The 21,106-nt window shown below is 46.9% G+C and overlaps 1 protein-coding gene across 1 annotated transcript in view; it reads right to left on the bottom strand.

Moving 5' to 3' along the window:
- The window catches only part of CPLX3 (complexin 3), a 212,171-nt gene that overhangs the window by 51,242 nt on the left and 139,823 nt on the right, over window positions 1-21,106 (bottom strand). The window contains exon 2 of the mRNA XM_069624508.1: window positions 5,584-5,671. Coding sequence (XP_069480609.1) covers window positions 5,584-5,671 — 88 coding nt within the window. The remainder of the gene's footprint in view (window positions 1-5,583; window positions 5,672-21,106) is intronic.

The raw sequence follows: 21,106 nt of genomic DNA, 5'->3' as shown, positions 1-21,106 counted from the left end.
GCAAACAAACTATTATTACTCTTGAAACAGTAAGAATGACTAGTTCCTTAAATGTTCAAGGAAAGCAGGAACACTTATGGAAATGATATACATATAAGACATATCTTATGTAGTTGTGAAGTAACAAGAATAAAAAGAACTCTGAGCGGACAGGGTACATTCAATTGAACCATTGGTTTTCAATCAAGGTTTTTATAGTATTGTCAAGAAGAGCATGCACTGGAACATCACGTTACTATTGCCTTTGCATAGCAGGCAGCATTCCCTGGTCCCCAGATGCTCTCACATACTCTAATGTGACATCATAATATCTCTCTCTCTCTCTCTCTCTCTCTCTCTCTCTCTCTCTCTCTCTCTCTCTCTCTCTCTCTCTCTCTCTCTCTCTCTCTCTCTCTCTCTCTCTCTCTCTCTCTCTCTCTCTCTCTCTCTCTCTCTCTCTCTCTCTCTCTCTCTCTCTCTCTCTCTCTCTCTCTCTCTCTCTCTCTCTCTCTCTCTCTCTCTCTCTCTCTCTCTCTCTCTCTCTCTCTCTCTCTCTCTCTCTCTCTCTCTCTCTCTCTCTCTCTCTCTCTCTCTCTCTCTCTCTCTCTCTCTCTCTCTCTCTCTCTCTCCCCCCCCCCCCCCCCCTGCATGGAGGGACACCCAAAGAAGAAAGGGAGTGGGCAGGGTGTTCTTATCCTGAAGCTGGAACCCTGCAGCTATTTCTGTCAGTAGGTCTGAAGCAAAGGAACGGAGCTCTGCACTCCCTGGGGAGTTGTGCTTAAACCCCCTTTACTATTTGCATGTCACCCTCGGGGCTGCCCCCTCACAGTATTTCGAAGGTTCTGTTAGGAGACCCCCCATCATTTTTTTGTAGGCCCTAACCGCAGTTCCTCTAATAAGAACCTGGACATTGATGAGTCATTGTTCCCTAGTAGGAGCACATGGTTGTCTAGAGCAAACAGCCAATCTGACCTTTGTCTGGAAGCTGAGTAGAATCAACAACAGGGAGTCACAAGGATGTATAGCTCAACAGGTGATTATTTGAGATATTTACAAATGTGGGCCCAATGAAGAAAAAGGCAATGTAAAACTTCAGAGAAAACAGCAGGATGACTTCACTGTACATGTAGTAGCTCATGTCTTCTCAAATCACAGCCAGGGATCTCCTTCTCCCAGGGTGGACTATGAGTTCACAATCACTCGGAGAGCTGAGGATTTTAAGTGGCCCATGCACTTCTGTTAAGTCTGCTTGGTTCACTGTCTTTGGTCTTCTGCTTCTCAGCCTCATTGCTGAGGTCTCGGCACCCCAGATAAGCCCACATTCTTTGCCTAGGTAAGGAACGAAGTTGTGGTGTGGCAGTAGTGCATAAAACACCAGTACCTCGACCAATAGTCTGGAAGAATGAGTGTGTCTACATGCTTTATTCCGGGTCCCTCGCCAGCTCACTGCCTTCTGATTACGACTCTGTTCCCCTGTTCCCTGTGTCTATTGTCTTCATGAAAAAAATCCCCACATTCTCGTGCCTGGGGGATACTTTCATGCACTCTGATCCTCTCCAGCCTGTCTCTCCTAATCCACCTGACCGACTCTCCACCAAGTGCTTGTACCTCCACCTTCTCAGGGTGACTTTTGGAGGGGCGGGGCGAGCCTGTTCCTGGTCTTCCGCCACTCCCCCTTCAGAGGTTCTCCTGACAGGATCTATGTGCTTTCAACGAACGAAAAATAAGAGAATGATTTTTTAACAAACCCAAAATACTAAAAAAATAATTTTGGGGGGAGAGGGAGTCCCCCCCAAGCTCCCTGTTTTCCCATGTTTAAAACTCCACCCCAACCCCTTCTCCACCAGAGTTAGCCCCTTACCCCACCCCCACATACATTTTTACAAATAATTAGGTATTTCTTTCGGTATTTTCTATTCGTTAAAAACTCATTCTCTATTTTCTGTCAGGGAAAATCACTGGATGCACTCCTGACATGATGATTTGCCTTTCACTCTCCTTCCTCTCTCCACTGTCTCTTTCCTCCACTTCTGTGCCACTTTCCAACCCCCTTTCTTCTTCTTAGATCTCATCCAACCTTCTCCTTCTCCAACACAAACTCCTCTCTGGCCTCCAGTCTGTCCTCCAACTGCCGCCTGATGTTTACTTTCACTCTCACCTCTTGCTCAAGTCTCTTTTTCCAACTTCCTCCTCCAGATGTTTTGTGCCACCCTTACGCCACCCTCTTCTCCAACCTCTTCTATCCTGTCTCCACCCTACTTCCTTCAGTCTCCTTCTTGTGCGCCACAGCCTCCCCTACTCTTCTCCTTCTAACAACCCCTTCTGATCCACCAGAGCTTCTTCTGTTCTGCTCCGAATCTCCTCCTTCAACATCTTTGCATTCGCTTCACTTTGCCACCAGCCGCCACTTCCTCTCAATCTACGACTCCATTCACCTACCCTGCACTCCAGACCCATGCTGATTTTATTTGGCACTTGCCCCTCCTCTTGGTCCACCCTTGGTGTGAGTGTTGGCATCTGTGTATGGCAATTAGTTCAACCTTTGGATTTGTGTGGTGGGGTTGAGCTAGTCATTTCACTTGCGAATGCTTGGGAGATGTCGCGATGCACAGCCCCACAGGCCAAGCCTTCTTTACCCTCATCCAGCACCTGGGTTCCCCTAACAGTGACTGTACCGCTGACATGCAAGGCTTTCGTAGTAGTTGCTGCCTTGCGCGCACATTCCCGAGGTTCAGGTAAAGGCACAACCACCTTTCCCAGCCAATGTGCCTCAACTGAGGTGGAAGTATTGGCCAATTATAGAGCTTTTTTCCTCTGCATAGACAAACATACTCCTAAAAGGGAAAGGCAAGGGATGTGTGTACATGTGTGTCCCGGGTGACAATCCCCTGGCGTAGCCCTGGTGAGAAGTGGGCTGGTCTGGAGGAACCCCTCGATGTACCATCCCTGGGTCCAACATCACAGTGTGGGTATTGGCATCCAGTCCCGTGATCAACCAATCCACCACCCCCAGGCACTGGCAGTGGACTTGGCTGCACCCTTCTTTTCAGGCAATGGCAAGCAGTTACCTGTTAATATAGCAGTTGATTGTCACCAGTATGGGCCCAGAACTAAGCCAGTAACCAAACAGATGGGAGGTTCCACCTATTCCTGGCATAAAGTGTAGTATGCAGGCATATGATATGGATTGTCACCATATCAAATAACAGGAGTTTGAACCTGGGCACATGAGGTTGTAACATGTGAAATTAGACTTTGTTGCGTAAAGGAAGCTACCGTTGGACATATGAGACTTTAACGTGATATATGAGTGGCTCATGGGCCTGTTCCTTGGCATATGGATCTCATTATAGTATATGAGGCTGTTTCTAGCAAATGTTATGTGTTGCCGGGCATAGGAGGCTGCATCTGGGCATATCAGAGCAAAGTTGATCATGCAATGTTACAGGTGGCAATACGGGGCCATAGCTAGACATATAAGGCTACATATGGGTATATTAGGCTACGTCTCGGCTAATGAGTCTACACTGGGAATAGCAGGCTGTCCATGGCCAAAGGAGGTTATGCCCGAGTATGCTGTCCAGTCATTTGGTCGACTACAAACTGGTCGACTGCAATTTGGTCGACGTCATTTGGTCGAAAACCAAATGGTCGAATTTTTTTTTTTATTTATATATGTTTTGTGGGTTTTCGTGTAGAAAAAAAAAAAAAAAAAAAAAAGAAAAAAAGGGGGTTGGGGGGCGGGGACCCCCTGGGGGGGACCCCCCAAAAAAAAACAAAAAAGCGGTAAAAATAATAAATAAAAAAAAATTCGACCATTTGGTTTTCGACCAAATTGATTCGACCAGTTGTCCAGTCGACCAATTGTTTTCGACCAAATGACTGGCAACCGATATCAGATACTTCCAGGCATACAAAGGGTTTTCCAAGTATATGGTGGTTGCCCAAGGGCATAGGAGTCTGCACCTGCACCTGGACATATGAGGCCATTCCTCATTATTAAGGCTGTGTGGAATATAGTGGCTGTAGTGGGTACTGGAGTCAGACCCTTATCTTATATGGTTGTTCTTCACATATAAGGTAGTTATTGGCATATGATGAATGGGCGTGGGCAGAGGAGACTTTTAAAGGGCTCATTGTGGCAGGGTGGGCATATACCAACCACTGTAGCTTGACATGTGAGGCGGCACCTGCATAGTTCAACCTATTCTGAAAAATGGGGGCCAAATATGCCAAGCAATACCTGGCATAGGGTAATGTTGCCTTTGGTCTTCTGTGACTGCGGCTGAGTCTGACCCTGGCCTATCTTGGCCGCACTTGGCATTTAAGAGCAACTTGCTAGCTATTATGTCGTTGGTATCTAAGGAAGCCTTTTATACACTTCAGTATCTATTTTGACAGTTTATTAATCTTAAACTTAAAGTCGTGTTTGCCATTCATTGGCATTAGGGAGATTGGCACCTGCCAATAAGGATACTAGGATGGCTGACTGTATTAACTCATGTATCTGCAACCTTTGGCTCACCAGATGTTCCCTAAACGGCATAGTCAATGATGAGTGGTCATGGGAGCTGTAGGCCAAAACATCTGGATAGCCCAGGTTGCAGACCCTGGTATTAACTGACCTATGCCGGAGGGCATCCACCATCTCCCCAGGCCCCTTCTGGTATATCTCCAGTCCCTTCCACTGGCATCCTGACCACCACACCACTTGCATGATGCAGCCACACCTCCTAAACCCCACCTCTGCACCCGCATCCATGCGCATCACTTTCCCAATGGTCATTCCCCTCTCCACCCCCTCAGCTATGAAAATGGAAGACGGGCTCTACACACAGCCTTGACAGCCATTTCTATGGTGAACCTTTATTTGTAGCTTTTTATACAAGCAATCACAGCTTGTTCACTTGCTGAAAGGCTAGTTTTTCTCCCCTAAAAACCAGCCTTTAAAAACCTTGTTTGGCTTCCTGGGGCAGCAATAGTAATATTGCCCTGTTCGGTGGGCCATACTGGGTCTTAATGACCCGTGATCTGCACTAATAACCCTTGCTTCGCTCGGGTCTATTAAGTTGGGCTTTGGGCTGTTACCACAATGTACATGCATTATCCTTCAAGTGTGGTCACTTCTTGTGCAGCATTTAAGGACCATAGGTCAGAACATCATCACAATCTGTGATGTCAACAGAGTCAAAGGTCATGGGTCATCCTTTCTATTGAGGTCCTCGTGGCAATCATAGAGGGCATGATATCACTTTCACTACCCTCTGAATTTTGGTGAATGGACATCACTGCAGCTATTCTGTGATAATGACCAGTCTACTGGTCTATAACATGTAAATCTTCCACATGAGCGCAGTGACAGATAACTTGTTCTTCGGCTGCTGTGCGTACACCATGACCACCTGTAGATGTGTCCTTCTATTATACACAATCCTGTGCAGAATGGTTTAGCTCTGAACAGTTCGTAAGCAGGTGGTGACTTACAGGGGGTTAAATGGCCGGCTGTGCATCGTTTCATGATTGGACACTAGCTGCAGGCGTGGAAACTCCTTATTGGCCAGTGAAAGACCTTGACATTGGCTGCTGTGGAGCTCAGAGGCTTACCTTTGGAAGTCGGTACTTTTCCCGGAAGTGACCCCTCAGTGTCGCTCTCTCCGCTTTACGCTGCGTGAACTGGGCATCTCGCTCCATCCTGGGGAAGAAGGTGACACACTGATAATGAGTGAGTGTTATGGGAACATGGATTTTTAACACGAAGAAGTGATGTGCGTGCAAGGCTTTAACGCCTTGCTATTACTCCACGGCTCCTTTTCAATTATTTTGCAAAACAATAAGTGCCAGGGCCTAAATATTTTCTAGCACTGGGGTGTTGGAGGTGGGCAACTACCAGGCTACTGCTGGCACCACCCATGACTGCTCCCCACAATGTCGGGGTTCCATGTTAATATCCCCGCAAAAATATTGCCTTAAAAAAATGTTGCCATAATTTTTCCGGCGATATTAAGCCATGGATCCTGTGGGGGGGACCCCTGCAGCCCCAATCATTATTTTTTAATGGAGGGGGGACATCCCCTCATCCCCCAGTCCCAATAACCCCATAACTTATCCCCGCTAATAATATCACCTATGGCCTTACCCCACAACCATATATATGGCGATATTATTGGTGGGGATAATATTACCTGATACCAATGTTGGTTTATGGAGGGTTAAAGCAGCAACTTCCACTAGCTATTGTGGGTGAAGAATGCGCTAACTATTGCATAAGTGCAATTTATAAATACAAATTAACGAAAAATAGCATAACATACTCGTTTAAGACACATGTTTAAGTGCTTCTTTAAAATGCTGGCCATCTATCCACAGAAAAAAGGAGCAAATGTGCTCTCCTCCTATGACAAATTGACTGGCAAAGGCAGGAAAAAAGCATTACTGAACTGTTGACCTTGAATGTCAAATACTGCCACATCTTTGCGTATAGGTTGGCCCTCAGGTCATCCACTCCTCTTAGGCAATGGCCTTTTCTCTGGCCTTGCCCTTGTGTTGGTGAATCAGGCTGGTGGTGACTGTCCTCCTGTTCTCAAACTACACTGGCAGTGTTGCTGGTTATTACTGTAGCGCTTCTATGCAGGATGACTGGAGCAGTGCGCGGGCATGGCCAGTAAAAGCACCAGTATTGTCACCTTCCAGCTAATTGCTAGCCATGCAGATCGCTAACTAGCACTGTCCTGCCCACTTTGGTCAACATGTTCTCAATGAGCAAGCCCAGGATGAAGAGGCTGTGGCCAGTGCTCACTGGTGTTGCTAGGTGTTTGACAACTACTAAATGAGAGTTAAAATAATCAAGCTGTCAAAACACTACATCATAATCCGACCGTCTGAGAAAATAAGTGCCAGGGCTTAGAAGTAAGTGCTGGGGCGGGGCCCTGGCAACCCCCCCCCCCCAAAAAAAATTAAGCACTGTTTGTATTGTGGGGAAGAGGGGCGGAACGCAACTTGCGTTTCTGCCGCTCCCTAACTCTCTGCCATACAAATGCTCCAGCATCTGCGCCGGCATGGATTTTCATGCTGGTGCAAATGTTGGAGTTTCCTATCCGCTTGCTTTATGCACCAGCACAAAGCAAGCAGACCCCCATAGGGATCCATTGTATACGCTCATGACAGGGAGTGTGTACAATAGAAATGAAACACTCAACGACGTGCAAGCATGTCAGGGAGGGTTTAATTTAATTTGTCTGCACTGGCTGCCTTGAGGGCATGCCAAGCGGTGCTCACAAATAAAAGTAAACGCTGCCTGGCATGCAGGCATACCAGGTAGAGTTTACTCAATTTGCAGTGCAGAGTGCAAATGTGAAGGGCAAAAGGTGGCAATCACGCTTGTACCCCGCCTTTTGCCCTTTACATTTGCACCCCGCAGTGCAAAGGATGAAAATTCTCGCCGTCACCAAATTACGTATTTTTCCAACGTGAGCGTGTTCGAAAAAATCAAGCATTTGGGGGGAGGGTTTCATTTCAATTTTACAAGCTCCCTGCCATGCTCACATGTCAGGGAGGGCTTCATTTCAAATGCATGGTAAGCAGTGTTCCCAATTGATGTCGGGGAGGTTTCATGCAGGCAGACCACATAGGGAACTCCAGCATTTGCGCTGGCATGAAAATCCATTCTGAAGCAGATGCAGGAGCACTTGTATGGCGGAGAAGCAGAGAGCAGCGGAAATGCAAGTTGCTTTCTGCCCCTCCTCTCCACCATACAAACAATTAAAAATGAGCCGTGGCGTGACTGCAAGGCGTTAAAGCCTTACTCAAGGATTTTACGCCTTGCAATCACGTTACAGCTCAATTGAGCTCCAAAGTCTTTCCAGAGCCCTCTATCCAAAATCTAGCCGACATTTACACTGCTTAAACATACAGGTTAATACGTAACAGACAGAGCATTTGGCCACTTTTCGCTTTAGTGAATAGCTCATGTCCAGCGGAGCAACTAAGTAAAATATTGGGGTGGCCAAATCTACATACACTTCTCAACAAAGTAGTATACTTGATACATGATATGATAGGTTATTTATAACAGTTTAATACCCAGAGGTTTCTAAGCGCAGACCCCGGGATCGAACCTGTGGTGTTCCATGTCTTTTTGCTCCCAAGGCGAGCACATTGCCCCCGAGATATCCTCCCGAGTCTTTAAAACCATCCTTAAAATATATCTAATCCGATCCTTGAGTCTTATTAAAAAATGAATGAATCCTATTTCCAATAACATCCACAGATGACCGTATACAATCAATTTATTTTCATAAGATCACATGAACAATCATGAAGATAAAGGTATTATTATAAAAAGGAACTTAAAAAGAATTGACCATGAACAACAACCTCCATACTACTTCAGCCCCAGAGTGTTGTGAGGAGGTCCACTGTATAGCACTTAGGGTGAAGGGTGGGGTGACGATGGCTGCCGCACAACTCTGCCCGCTAACTAATGCGAGGAGCGTGGCGGTATTGGGAGGATCCCCTGGTCCGGGCTCCACAACCTGTCCGTGTGGAAAGGCCAACCCATGGCAATATCTAGCCAGCTATACCACCCTTCTGCATATAGAAACTCCCCAAAATCAGCCGGCTAGCATGAAACGATCAAGTATGTTTAATCAGACTCAAGAATGATTCATGTAGCGCTTTGGCAGAGTAAATGGTATTTGAAAGCGAGAACACGCTTTCGCAATGCATTCCGAAGAGCGACTCCCTCAATTATCGCCAGGGTTTTGCGGGTGGGGAGAGTCACAGCACTCTTAAGCGCCGTAGAGCCAGCTCAGATTGTCTCTAAGAAAGTTCAGTCGACAGGAAGCTGGGACAGATTCTCCCAGGTTGCAGGTAGTCTATTCCAGGAAGTTAAGTAATCAATCCGGAGGCCAAATAGAAAATGTCTCACACCTTAAGCCTCCGGGTCAGTGGCAGCGCTATATAAATGGGAATCGTACCAAAATGTCGCCCTGACAATTACGACGGCCGAAGATGCCGACTTTTTTTTTGGGACCCGCCCTTACACCACATACATATGTGGGGGGTATACAATATAATATTAATATGGGGGGGTTGCAGAGGGTCTCCCCCCGCACATAAATGTGGTGTAAAGGGGTTTTAAAAAAAAGTCAGCATTTTCGTCCGTCGCAATAATCACTTAGATCCTATAAATGTAATAAAGTAAAGTAAAGCATACTATCGACCAAGGGTAAGTCCCAGCGGTGAGGCCAGGCCCCAATAAACCAAAAGTTGAAGACAGTGGAGTGTTGGAGTCTTTAGAGAGTGGAGGTGCAGTGCAGGAAGAACTTGGAGGCAGAAGGAGCTGTAGAGGAAGGGAAGAGGCTGGTCTGGAAACGGTTGGCGAGCACAGGAGGTAAATTAGGAGTAAAGTAGAGGCGGTTGGAGAAAGCAAAGGGAAGGAGGGAAGCGTGGAGAACAGGAGGATGTGGTGGTAACTCAGAAAGAGGGGGTGGCATAGAAGAAGGTACAGTCGAAGATGGGGGGATTTGGGAGAAGAAGCCACAGTGAGGCCTGAGGAAGTGGTGGTGGGTGTGAAAGGACTAACAGCTAAAGAGGGAGAGGTTGAGATAGTGGGGAAGGAGTTGGAGGCAAGCCCCAATGGGGCAGAGGTGAAAAGATATCTAGAGGTGGATGGAAGATCATGAAAGGGAGGAAAGGAGGAGAGAAGGGGCTGCCAAAGAAAGCTTAGCCAGCGAAGGAAAGGACCCCAGGTACGTCACACCCCTGGAGGATCAGAGGGGTTGAGGGACAAGTGGGACAAGAGTAGAGAGTGAAGGACAGCGTTGTGGGAGGAGGACAGAGTGGACAGAGAAGGTTTCCAAACGAACAAGATTATTACGAACTGTCAAGGAGGAAGGAGGGAGAAGGGATTGGCAACCAGAGTCAGGTCCACTAGCCAGGAATTGGGAACCCCCTATCTAGCCCACACCCTGCCCAAAGCTTTGGAGCCTGGGCTTGGTGGCTCCCAGCCTCCTACCTATTGCAACCAAAGTCTAGAAGGCAGCAACCTGGGTTCCTCGGAAGAGGATCTCCCACCACCAAGGCAGCAAAGGAGAGCGACAAGTACACCGAAGGTCAGGGAAGGTAGTGCAGGGGACACTCAAACCTCCCAGACAGTGAGCGATAGGGAACTCTCGAGGATTGCTGTGAGTGTCCCCAGACACTAAGAGTGTTTGATTCCAGAGACATTTCCCTTTATTGGACTCCCAGGAGAAGCCACCCTGCTATTTCCCTTAAGTTGATGCCATTCCACGTTAACTAGAAACGGCCACATGGTGTTGAACCCCACGTTTCTGATGTATTTCTCTCATTGATAACGACTCAGCTTGTAGCTGGAGGCTGGAGCATGGGACTGACATGACCCTGTGTTGGCCATAGACCTGAACGTTCTTTGAGATCCAGGCGTGGAGTGGATACATGCTGAATCCTCAGGGCTCCCTGTCCATCCCTGGCCTCATCTCTACTCCCCATCACTCTGTCCCCAATCAACCCATGCCATATGCGGCTATGTCACAGGTCAGCCATTCAAAAGAAGGGAGGGCAACGATCAGGCTGTTTGCCCAGCTACAGCTGCAGGTGCCTGCAGAACGCATAATGTTTGTGAGGACAACTGTTTTGGAGAAAGACACAAGTCCACAGGTGTCATTAGTGAAGTCACTTGCAAGCCCTACCCACCCTTCTGTGCAGGCCACAGGGTAGATCAGAAACCCAAATTGTTACATGTTTTCAAAATGAAGGAGAATCTGCCACTAACAAAGCAGCAGTGTCCACCGAAGCCCGTGGTGAAAAAGCAAGATGGCGGACTGTTACGAGGCTGAGTAGGATCAACAGAGAAGTTATGGGTTGAAACATACACATTTATTTAGAGAACGTTATACAAGTGGGCCAACTAAAGGCAATGGAACTCAACAATGTGCTGCCTTTACTTTGGGGCTTCAACAACAAGGTCTCTCGGTTTCAATCCAGGGGTTCCTTCCCACCACTGTGATTTCCAGCCACTCACAGTCTTAAGAGTTTGACTGTCTTCTTTTCTTCCCTAGCTCAGTACTCTGTAAACTCAGCTCCACCTCTTCTCGTCCTGGACTCCTGGGAGACCGCTCACCTGGGGCGCTAGGCCCTATGTGCTCTTGGACAATCTAAGAGACCTGGCAAGTTGCGATGGAACGAACATAGATCGTGTATTCGGAATAACAATCCGAATTCGGCAGTAGCCAGACATTGGAACACAATGAAGCACAACATCAGCCAGATGAGGATTCAAGTCTTGGAGGACATTAGACAGAACAACGCACATGAGGATTTGGGAAGAAAATTGAATCAACGAGAATCGTTTTGGATCGACCGGCTTGACTCCCTGAGACCAGGGGGCATTAATGAGGAGTTGAATTTTATGTGTTTTCTATGATGAAAAATATGTGTGTTACATAAGAAAGATTTGTTAAATGCAAAGAAAAATCATGACTGATAAAAATGCTGGAATTTATGTCCTGTGGAATTTAAGGCAGTTTAACACTACTTAATAATGGAGCCAATTGTAATAATGTGTCTAATGTTGGAGTTCACAGTATATCCCGCAGGGGTTAATTTCCCTGTGGGACGTAAGGCAGCTTATCGCTGCCTAACAGTGAACTCAGTGAAATAACAGATAAATATACGAGCTGATATATGTATAATATTTCTGAAGAGTTGAAAGGACACATTCGCGCATGCGCGGAGGAGATTAGTGAAACACATTACGGCATTGCACGCAGCGGCGCGCATGCGCGGGAATGAGTAGTGTTGATAAATGTTAGTACGAGTGGCGAGAGCTGCTTTTGGAATAGCTGTCGCGTACGAAGAGCAGGAGAGTAAAGGTAAGCACAACGGAAGAGGAGGTTAAGTGGTAATACTGAAGGAGGGGGACCACAGATAAGGAAGTAGTTATACATATATATAAATATCTGTTTCAGAGGATACGCGCTAGATAAGGATACCGGCAACAGAGGTGAATATATACTCTGGGGACGAAAAGCCAAACAGGTAGAAAAGCGTTAAGTATATCATGATATTATACTGTGAAATGAGGTTTAACAATGATCTATAATGGATGTTTTTTGTATATTTTTTCGACTTGTTGTATTGATGTGAACGCCATGATGGAACACAACTTTAACCGGGTATGTGCATGCATTTACTTTACGATTTCACGTTTGGGTGAATCATTGGGAATGGGTCATGGTGTTGTAAATATTATTGATTGTTAACAAATAGTGTTGATAGCCCTGATGATGGACGGATGTCCGAAATGCATTGGCAATAATTTTGAAACACTGATTGGTTAGGAATAAATAAACAATTGAAATATTGGAAATATTACAACAGAAATGGTGGATTACTTAATGAAGAAATACAAATTACTAATGAGAATGAATTGAAACCCGTTGAGGGGAGTGAGAGTGAGCTCACCCAGGGTTGGAAGTTGTTCAGCCCTATTGTATGGATACTCTTGCACGTGACGCCTGAATGATGGCAGAAGTCAGGACTGGCTAATACTAGGATAAGCCACAAAGTTCCCACCAGGAGGCTGGACAGCAATGTTTCTTTGCAGGTTGGATCAGGATGCCAGCACACTCCCTCGCTCCGGATTCTTGCTCTAAAACCAACAACCTTCCCTTGTCTGCCTCCTCAATGCTTCCCAATGGTCACAACATGACTAAGGGGACTTCTCCTGCACTTCCCATAACCTCCTCTTCAATACCTCTCCTCTTGACGTCCTCCTATACCTTCTTGATGCTTTGTCATATGCTCGAACCAAAATCCTTCATTAACTCTCTCCATGTAATGCAATTGCACCCTCTATTCAACTATATCCTCCTTGCTATGAACCTTCTCCTCAACCGCCTCCTTCCTTCCAGTTGTTTCATCTTCATCCCTCCTGGGTGTCTTCCTCAACTTCCTCCCCATGCTGTCCATCTCCTGCCTCCCGATGACTCATTCACCCCCCTCCTCAATGGACTCCTCTCCCCTCCTGGAATTACCTCTAGCCACCTCCTCCTCTTCAATCCTTGTAGTATTTCCTCCAGCCACCTCTTCAATGTACTACTCCCCCAATTGATGTTGCCTCCTACCTCCTTTATGTATCTTCCTCCTTCCTCTCTTTCCTTAGTTTTTCCACCAGCCACCACCATCATCTTGCGGCTCCCTCTCACCACCGCCGCTCTCTTTCCAACTCACTCTTTACCTTCTTGCTGGCCACCTTGATCAGTCACCTTGCTCCTGCCTTCATACTTCTGCTCTATCTTCACCTACTCTGCTTTCCACCTTCAACTCTCTCCAGAACTCTGCCTCCTTCCATGACACCCACTCAACCCTCAGAAAGCTCATGGGTCAAACATCATATAGGGAGTTGGTTATGCCCATGGGACTGGTTGTGCGAAATCACGCTCAGGTGAGCGTCCTGATAAGATTCCAATCTGAACGGTCCAATTGTGTTTGGTCGCAGGCTTGTCTTCATTCTAGCAGCCGTGCCAAAGTTCTAAGAATGGTGTGGCCTGAGTCTTGATCAAGGCTGGCTGCCATATTGGCATCCCATTCTGAACATGTCTGGAGGTGGGATGTTACCATGGAGTTTGACAGTTCATGTCTGTGAGTGGTACTGCTCTGCAGTGACTGCCACTTGACCTAACAAATGTTTCTGGATGCGCGGCTGACTGTGTATGTTGCTCCGCTGCTGGGAATGCCACCCTCAGCCCGCACCCTGTACTTTCCAGCATCTGTGTCACTGTAACAGTGGGGGTCATTCCGAGTTGGGCGGTAAGGGGTTACCGGCACCGGTAAGGATGCCGGTGCCAGTAACCCCTTACCGCTCTATTCTGAGGTTCCCTAACAGGACCCGCTCAGAACGTCTGGTCAGACCAGACGTCCTTAGCGGGTCCCGTTAGGGGACCAGGGAGCAGCACCTTCCCCATTCCCAATGAGCCCTATGGGGGCTCAAATGGGAATGGGAAATGGTTTTCTGAATGGGGACTTACCGGGTCCTCCAAGGTTGGAATGACCCGGTAAGCACCATGGCTACCTCCAAACTCGGAATGACCCCCAGTGTCTTTCTGGTGTTCCAGACTTTGCAAACCCTCCTTCCCGGGTGACTCTGCCAATACCCTAACTGGGTTCAGAATTGCCATACCGGATTGCCTAGTGGGAGGTGGAGATCCTGCAAACTCTCTATAGGACAGGCATGGGAAATGGCTAAATTACTCGGCCTTGGAGATTTATTGAAGGAGTAAGGGACTTCGTTCCTGTGGTATCCCCCTTTATTTCACCACATGTACTTACTTTGTCATACATTCCCTTCGCCAGACATTGTGAAGATGGTAATGGATGTGGTTAGGGATGGGGGAAAATGATGGGGTAGAAAATAAAGGGGGCGCAGGGGGTCTCCCAGTGCAATGACAAAGCCAATGTCTGGCTAAGTGAATGTAGACAAAGTAAATGTCTGGCAAAGTAAATGGCGAAGTGAAAGCTGGCAAAGTAAAAACATACATCCTTTCTGGCCAGTGTGACAAGCCACTGCCAAATAGCTGGGGCATGGTGGGGTGGGGGGCTTATCAGACAGTGAGGGAGCCAGGAATGCAACGAGAGAGGCAGAGAATAGTGCCTGCTAGTAAGGTGTGTGGAAAAGAAGGGGGTGAACCGGGGACAGAGGAATAAGAGCGGAGATGAAGGAGGGAGAAGTTAGAGTGGCGTTGAAGGAGGGAGGAGCTAGAGCGGAGGTAAAGAAGGGCAAAGAGAGAACAGAGGAACAGAAAGGAGATGTGAGAGCAGAGGTGAAGGAGGGAGAAGTGGGAAGAGAGGCGAAAGAGGGGGAAGTAAAAGTGGAGGGGACTGAGGCACTATTACGAGATGAAAGGGAAGACAAGAGTGGTAGAAAGAGGAAAAGCAGATACGAGAAGTTAGAGTACTGCCGAGTGGTGAGGAGAGTGAAGATGGAGAGACATTAGAAAGTGAAGAAATAATTGATGCACTGACAGAGGGGTGCCTGGATGGCCCCAAGATGGCAGAGGACAAATAGCCTGCATTATTCTATGCGGATGATGCAGTCCTTCTGGCAACAATGCCGCAAGGTCTGGATAAAGCTGTGAACATCTTTGCATCCAAGTACAAGGACTTGCAATTGTGTTTGAATATAGAAACATCTAAGGTACTTGTTTTCAAACCGAGCTTTTCTAAATCTAGGCAACTTGTGTTACAGGTAGATGGAGTACAGGTCGACCACGTTTAATTCTATTATCTTGGAGTAAGAGTCCAGGAATCTGAAAGTTGGGTTGCCAAGTGGCCCGTGCTGCTGCTACCTTAGAAAAATATTGTGGGTCAATTAAGGCTTTCCTTGGTAGTAATGGGTGTGATGCCTTGGACATCTATGAAAAGCAGGAACTTCCAGCGGCACTGTATGGGGCGGCAATTTGGGGTCACGCCAACAATGCCAAACTTTCCATCAATGAGCAAAAATTCCTGAAAAAACGGACTCTCCTCCGAAACAGTGCTCCCTCTGCTTTGGTTTTATTGGAACTAGATGTCATACCCGTGGGTGTGCAGGCTGGTCTTAGGCCAGTCCATTTTTGGATAAGATTATGGAAACAGGCAGGGTGGGAGAAGCCCCGATGGCCTTGTGCCATCTTATGTTCTTGGATGGTGGGAAATCAATAAAGTGGCTCTGCCATGTAAAAAGTCCCTCCACATCCTGGGAGGCACTAATATATGGGACGCCTAATAGAAGTTGTGTAGTGGCACGAAGCTGGTAATTAAGGCACAGGCAGGACTAAGAGCGCGTGACAAAATGAAGGCGGATGCGTTGCAGTTAAAAACGGGGCCTGGTTATCTTGAATGGGGTATGTCCAGGCGTAAGGATTATTTGGATATGACTTATCCGGCATTTGAAAAATCCTTGTACCTGCGTCTGAGAATAGGTATTCTTGTACCTGCGTCTGTGAATAGGTATTCTTCCTGTAGCTGTTTGCACGCAATCTTGGAAAGGAAGGAGGAAAGATCTGTGCCCCATGTGTGGATTAGCAAAGAGACTTTATCACATTTCTTGGTGTTTTGTGTAAAGACGATGCATCTTAGATACAAATACCTGATTCCATTGGTAAAGGAGGCAGGGATAAGAGAGACTTGTGCAGCGATTCAGTTCCTAAGACAGAATCTTCATCCGACTGTAGTCTTTGCCACTGCTCGTTTTGTTCACAGGTCATGGCTGCTAAGAATAAAGTATATTGATCAACTAATCACTTAATTGAAAGTAATTGTTAATTCGAGGTTGTGAGAAATTCTTTTTAAACATGCCTTTTATGGGTTTTTTTCTCCTTTTTTTGCTTTTTTTTCCTTTCTTGTCGAATGAATTATGATGTAATTTTAAAATGTATGTATTGACTTCAAGGTATGTAAAACAGAATAAAAGCCTGAAAAAGAAAAGAAAGTGAAGCCTAACAAGGAGGGAGGGGAAGCAAAAACAAGGGGCAGGAGCATCCCAAGACAGAGGGCAGAAGGTGTCTGAAGGGCCTGAAAAGACCCCAACTCTGGGTGAGGAGCAAACCCATGGAAGGACTTAACAGCCTGGCAAAGGGCATTAAGCTTGAGAACTTGAGAGTCCAACGTGTGTTGAAGAGTCCGATGCCCGAGCCACATTCAGACTAGGTATGGACCAGGGTGCTGGTGCCAAGTAAGACATACTTTGAGAGTCAGCTTTACAACATCCCAACAATTGCAGCAAAAGATAAGAAACACAAGGCCAATAAAGAAGTGTGGGCTGTCATATAATGGCCAGGGATCAGTAGACTGGACCACACCTGGGTTTGAATTTAACAAGCTGTCTATTCCTCCGTTTCAATCTTCTGCCATATATATCACACAAATACAAAATGGAAATTGAGACCCACTACACTCTGGGGCCTTCTCCCAAGGTAGGCCTAAGGAATCCTTCCACCCTGTCACCCACCCATCTCCCTCAAAAGGGAAATTACGATACACACCGTCCTCAGGCCCATTCTTACAGCCCCCTTTCACAGTGCACCCAATTTCTCAAGGCAAACCAAAGTCTTGCTGCAGTCTTTTCTCCGCAGCAGTATCAGATTAGTTTAGTTTAGTTTAGTTTATTATTTGTATAGCGCCGCCTGGCCCTGGGGCATCCAGGCGCTTGGCATGGTTACAGAAGTAGCCAAGAGATTACATGTTCCATAGATAGACAGTAAAAGTTGTCGTGACATAATAAGAACTTTACTGATAGTATACACAGTTATCATACATTTGCAAGATTAGAGAATGTGCAGGATAAGCAGGCATTCATTACAGTAACTACAATGATAGGTTGGAATTCTGGGCTTCTTTGGCTCGTATCCAGTTTTTGGCATTGTGTCCGAATCTATGAAAGGAAGGTTCGGATCTGAGATTAATAGGGAGAGAGTTCCACAATTTAGTGGCAAGCACAGGGAAGCTTGTGCCGCCTGCTTTTTGGAGCTTGAATCTCGGGATGGTTAGGCAGTGTGATTGGGCAGATCTGGTTGGGCGGGCTGCGGTGTGTGAAATTATCTGAGAGATATCTAGGTCCTTGGTGGGTTAAGCATTTGTGAATAAGGGAGAGTGTTTTATATTCGATCCTCTGTGTATGGAGAGCCATTGACAGGATCGTCTGGCGTCCGAAATGTGTTCATGTTTGGGTATATTCAATGCTGCTCTTAGTGCGCTATTCTGGATAACTTGCAACTTATTGATGTTCTGTTGGCTAGTACCCAAGTACAGGGCATTGCAATAATCGACTTTAGATAGTACCAGTGCTCTTGCTAGGGTGATGCAGTTGTTGGTCGAGAGGTAGGGTCTGCTAGCGTTGATGAGTTTGCATGTGTAGGCGGAGGAAGATGAGATAGCATTGATTTGTCTTGTCAGAGTGATAGAAGAGTCAAGGTAGATCCCAAGAGTTTTGACGCTGTTGGAGACGGTAATGTCGTTGCCGTCAATGGTGAAGGTCTGGTAAAGTTTGTCAAGGTTGTTGAGTCTGGATTGGGTGCCTAGGAGCAGGAGCTTGGTCTTATCGTCGTTGAGGCATAGGCCATGTTTGGCCATCCATTCTTGAATAATGGAGTAGATGTTGTTGAGTACTGTGTTGTCGGTGGCATAGTCTCCTGTTAGTGGTATGAGTATTTGAGTGTCACCTGCATAGTTAGTGTAGATGACACCCAAGTGGTCCAGTATGTCGAAGAGGGGTTTTGTAAAAACGTTGTAGAGCGTGGGTGAGACACAGGAGCCTTGGGGAACGCCACATGTAACGGGGGCTGGTTCGGCAGCAGCTGTCGGGGCAAAGACCCTCATGGATCTACTGTTCAAGAAGGATTAAATCCAGGCATTAGCTTTGTCAGAGAAGTTGGCTGCTGAGGGTAGGTGTTTGCAAAGAACGTCGTGATTTACTAAATCAAAGGCAGCTGACAGGTCGAGGAGGAGAAGGAGGGCTAGCTTGCCGTTGTCTTTGAGGTTGTCCATTTGTGTCTTGAGATCTAGCAGGGCTGTCTCAGTGCCGTGTTTGGGCCGGAAGCCCGATTGTCTTAGCTCTAGTAGGTTGTTTTTCTCTAGGTGGCTCTGGATTTGCAAGTAGGCGGCTCGGTCGAGGATTTTTAGGAGGAAGGGTACTGTGGTGATTGGTCTGTAATTAGTAGGGACGCTAGGGTCTAACGTGGGTTTCTTGAGTAGAGGTAACACCCAGGAGTCTTTGAGGTTGTTGGGTACTATGCTGGAAGTGAAGGACGTGTTGATGAGAGATGTGATAACAGGGGCAAGATGTTTGGCTGCGTCTTTGATGATTGGTGCAGGGCAGATGTCGCCTTGGCATTTGGAGGGTTTTAATGAATTCATTATGTCTTCAACCTCGGTGCTGGTGATGGTGGAGAATTCAAATAAGTTATTTCCGTTCAGTTGTGAGTTGTGGATGGGAGCGAAGGGCTTGTCTGCGAGTGTGAGACTTTCTTTTTTTAGCTCTATTTTAGCTTGTAGCATGGCAATTTTGCCTAGGAGTGCTTCTTGTATTTTGGTGCAACAGGAGGTGTCTTTGGTACATGTGTCTGGGATGGGGGATGGGGATTCGAGGTCTCTTAGAATATTAAAGAGCTCTTTGGTATTGGATTTGGCATTGCAGATTCTTTCATTATACATGTTTTTTTTTGTTTGGATGATAGCAGATTTGTATGTATTGGAGGCTATGGAATAGGATATTTTATCATTGGTGGATGGACACTGTTTCCATGCTGATTCAGTTTGTCTTTTGATTTTACGGAGGGTTCTTAGTTCGGGAGTGAACCAAGAGTTGAGAGGGGCTCGGGGTTTGGCTTTCCTTAGTTTGAGTGGTGCTACAGTGTCTATGGCTTTGAGAATAGTTGTATTATAGAGGTCTTCTAGCTCGGTGGGGTTGGTGATGGCGGGTGAATAGTCGATGATGGGTTGGAGTAGCGGGAGGAGTTTCTCTACCGTGATGTTTTTGCTATTTCTTGTAAATGTGGGTGGGGCGTTGGGAGGGAGCATATTATTTTGTTTGTTTTTATTGATGGTGAAAGTGATCAGATGGTGGTTGGTCCGGGCGCATGGTGTGTTGTAGAGGATAGTGGTGTTACAATTGAGGTCTGCCATCCAGTCAAGGGTGCGGCCTTTGTTGTGTGTGGGTAGAGTAATGCGGTGGGCGAAGCCTAGTTCAGAAATGGTGTTTGCGATGGTGTTTGCTTTGTCGTCCTTCATGTCATTGAGTCCGAGATTGAAATCGCCTAGGATCAGTACTCGAGAGTTGGGTTTGGTGTTGTTGGAGAGCAGGAGGGCTATATCGTCGTTAAATGAGGATATGTGACCAGGCGGTCTGTAGATGAGATGGGTGGTGATTGTGCTTGTGTTAGTAGTGGCTAGTTTAATGGTAAGTGTAAAGACTGGTAGGGGGTGTCTGTACTTCTGCTCTCTATATGGTAGAGGAGAGGCACAGAAGACCCCAGCCAAGATTCTCTATGAGGTAGCAATGGACGAGCAATCAAGGCCTAGCTTCTCAGAAGGTGATGCAGGCTGGTTCTTAAGTACAGTGTAGTCCTCGAACCCCCACAAAGGAATGTCTACACACTGTATTACTGAAAACACAGTCTTTATATAATTAATGTTCAAAGGTATGTACACGGTCACAATAACGCACTTTGTACTCAGAAGTCAATAATGATAAATATATACAATTCTAAAGTGGTACCACTAATGTTATCCAATCTCATTAAAGAGCATCAACTGTACGGTTAAAATGTCACACAGATTAATAATGAGGAAACCAGCAATAGAGATAGGCAGGAACGTAAGATGGTTGAAACAATAGGCAGAATGCTGGCCCCGTTACCTAGACGCAGTTCTGTGTGGAGATCCCCCCACCTGGGCAACCTGTAAAATAAGATATATCGCACAAGCCCAGTCTATATGTTCAATAGTCTCACTTCTTCCTATTAAGGTTTTACCCCCCCAATGTACCTGGTGGAGTAGAGTTCTCCGAGGATGCGTCGACCGATCCTTCTTGAGTACCTCCCTTTCAGGCGGGAACCACGGATCGTCGAGAGGTGTCGGGGAACTTGGCGTTCGGTGTCGGGGAATCGACGGCCCTTCTTGATTGCCCTCCCTTTAAGGCAGGAGTCACGGGTCATCGAACGTCCGACGGTGAACAGGGTGAACTACGGCAGGGAAGTGGCAGCTTTGTTCCTAGCGGTGCTTGTCGATGACAGAGCGTTGGCGTCCTGCAAGGAAGAGGCATGCGGGGCACCTCGGTGACAATAGATCTGGACCGCAAAGAGATGATGAAGAACTGTGGCCCAGCAAGGGCGTCGAGTCATCGGCGTCTCTGTGGTCCTTAGGTGGCGGGAAACCCACCGGTAGATGATCCTCGGCGCGTCGACGGTCGGGCCTTCTCCAGCGCGAGACAAGCGGATGACGATGCAGGCGAGAGCGTCCGATGATCAATTGAAGTTCTTAGGCAAACGGGAGCGCGGCGGTTCCGGTCGGCGGTCGTCAACAATGGCGGACAACAGTCCGAGTGCTTCTCTTTGGAGTTCCGCAGCAGTCC

Source organism: Ambystoma mexicanum, chromosome 11, assembly GCF_040938575.1.
Source record: "Ambystoma mexicanum isolate Mex_15411 chromosome 11, UKY_AmexF1_1, whole genome shotgun sequence".
Classification (NCBI taxonomy): Eukaryota; Metazoa; Chordata; class Amphibia; order Caudata; family Ambystomatidae; genus Ambystoma; species Ambystoma mexicanum.
The sequence above is the reverse complement of the archived record's forward strand: the minus strand, read 5'-3'. Positions and strand labels throughout refer to the sequence as shown.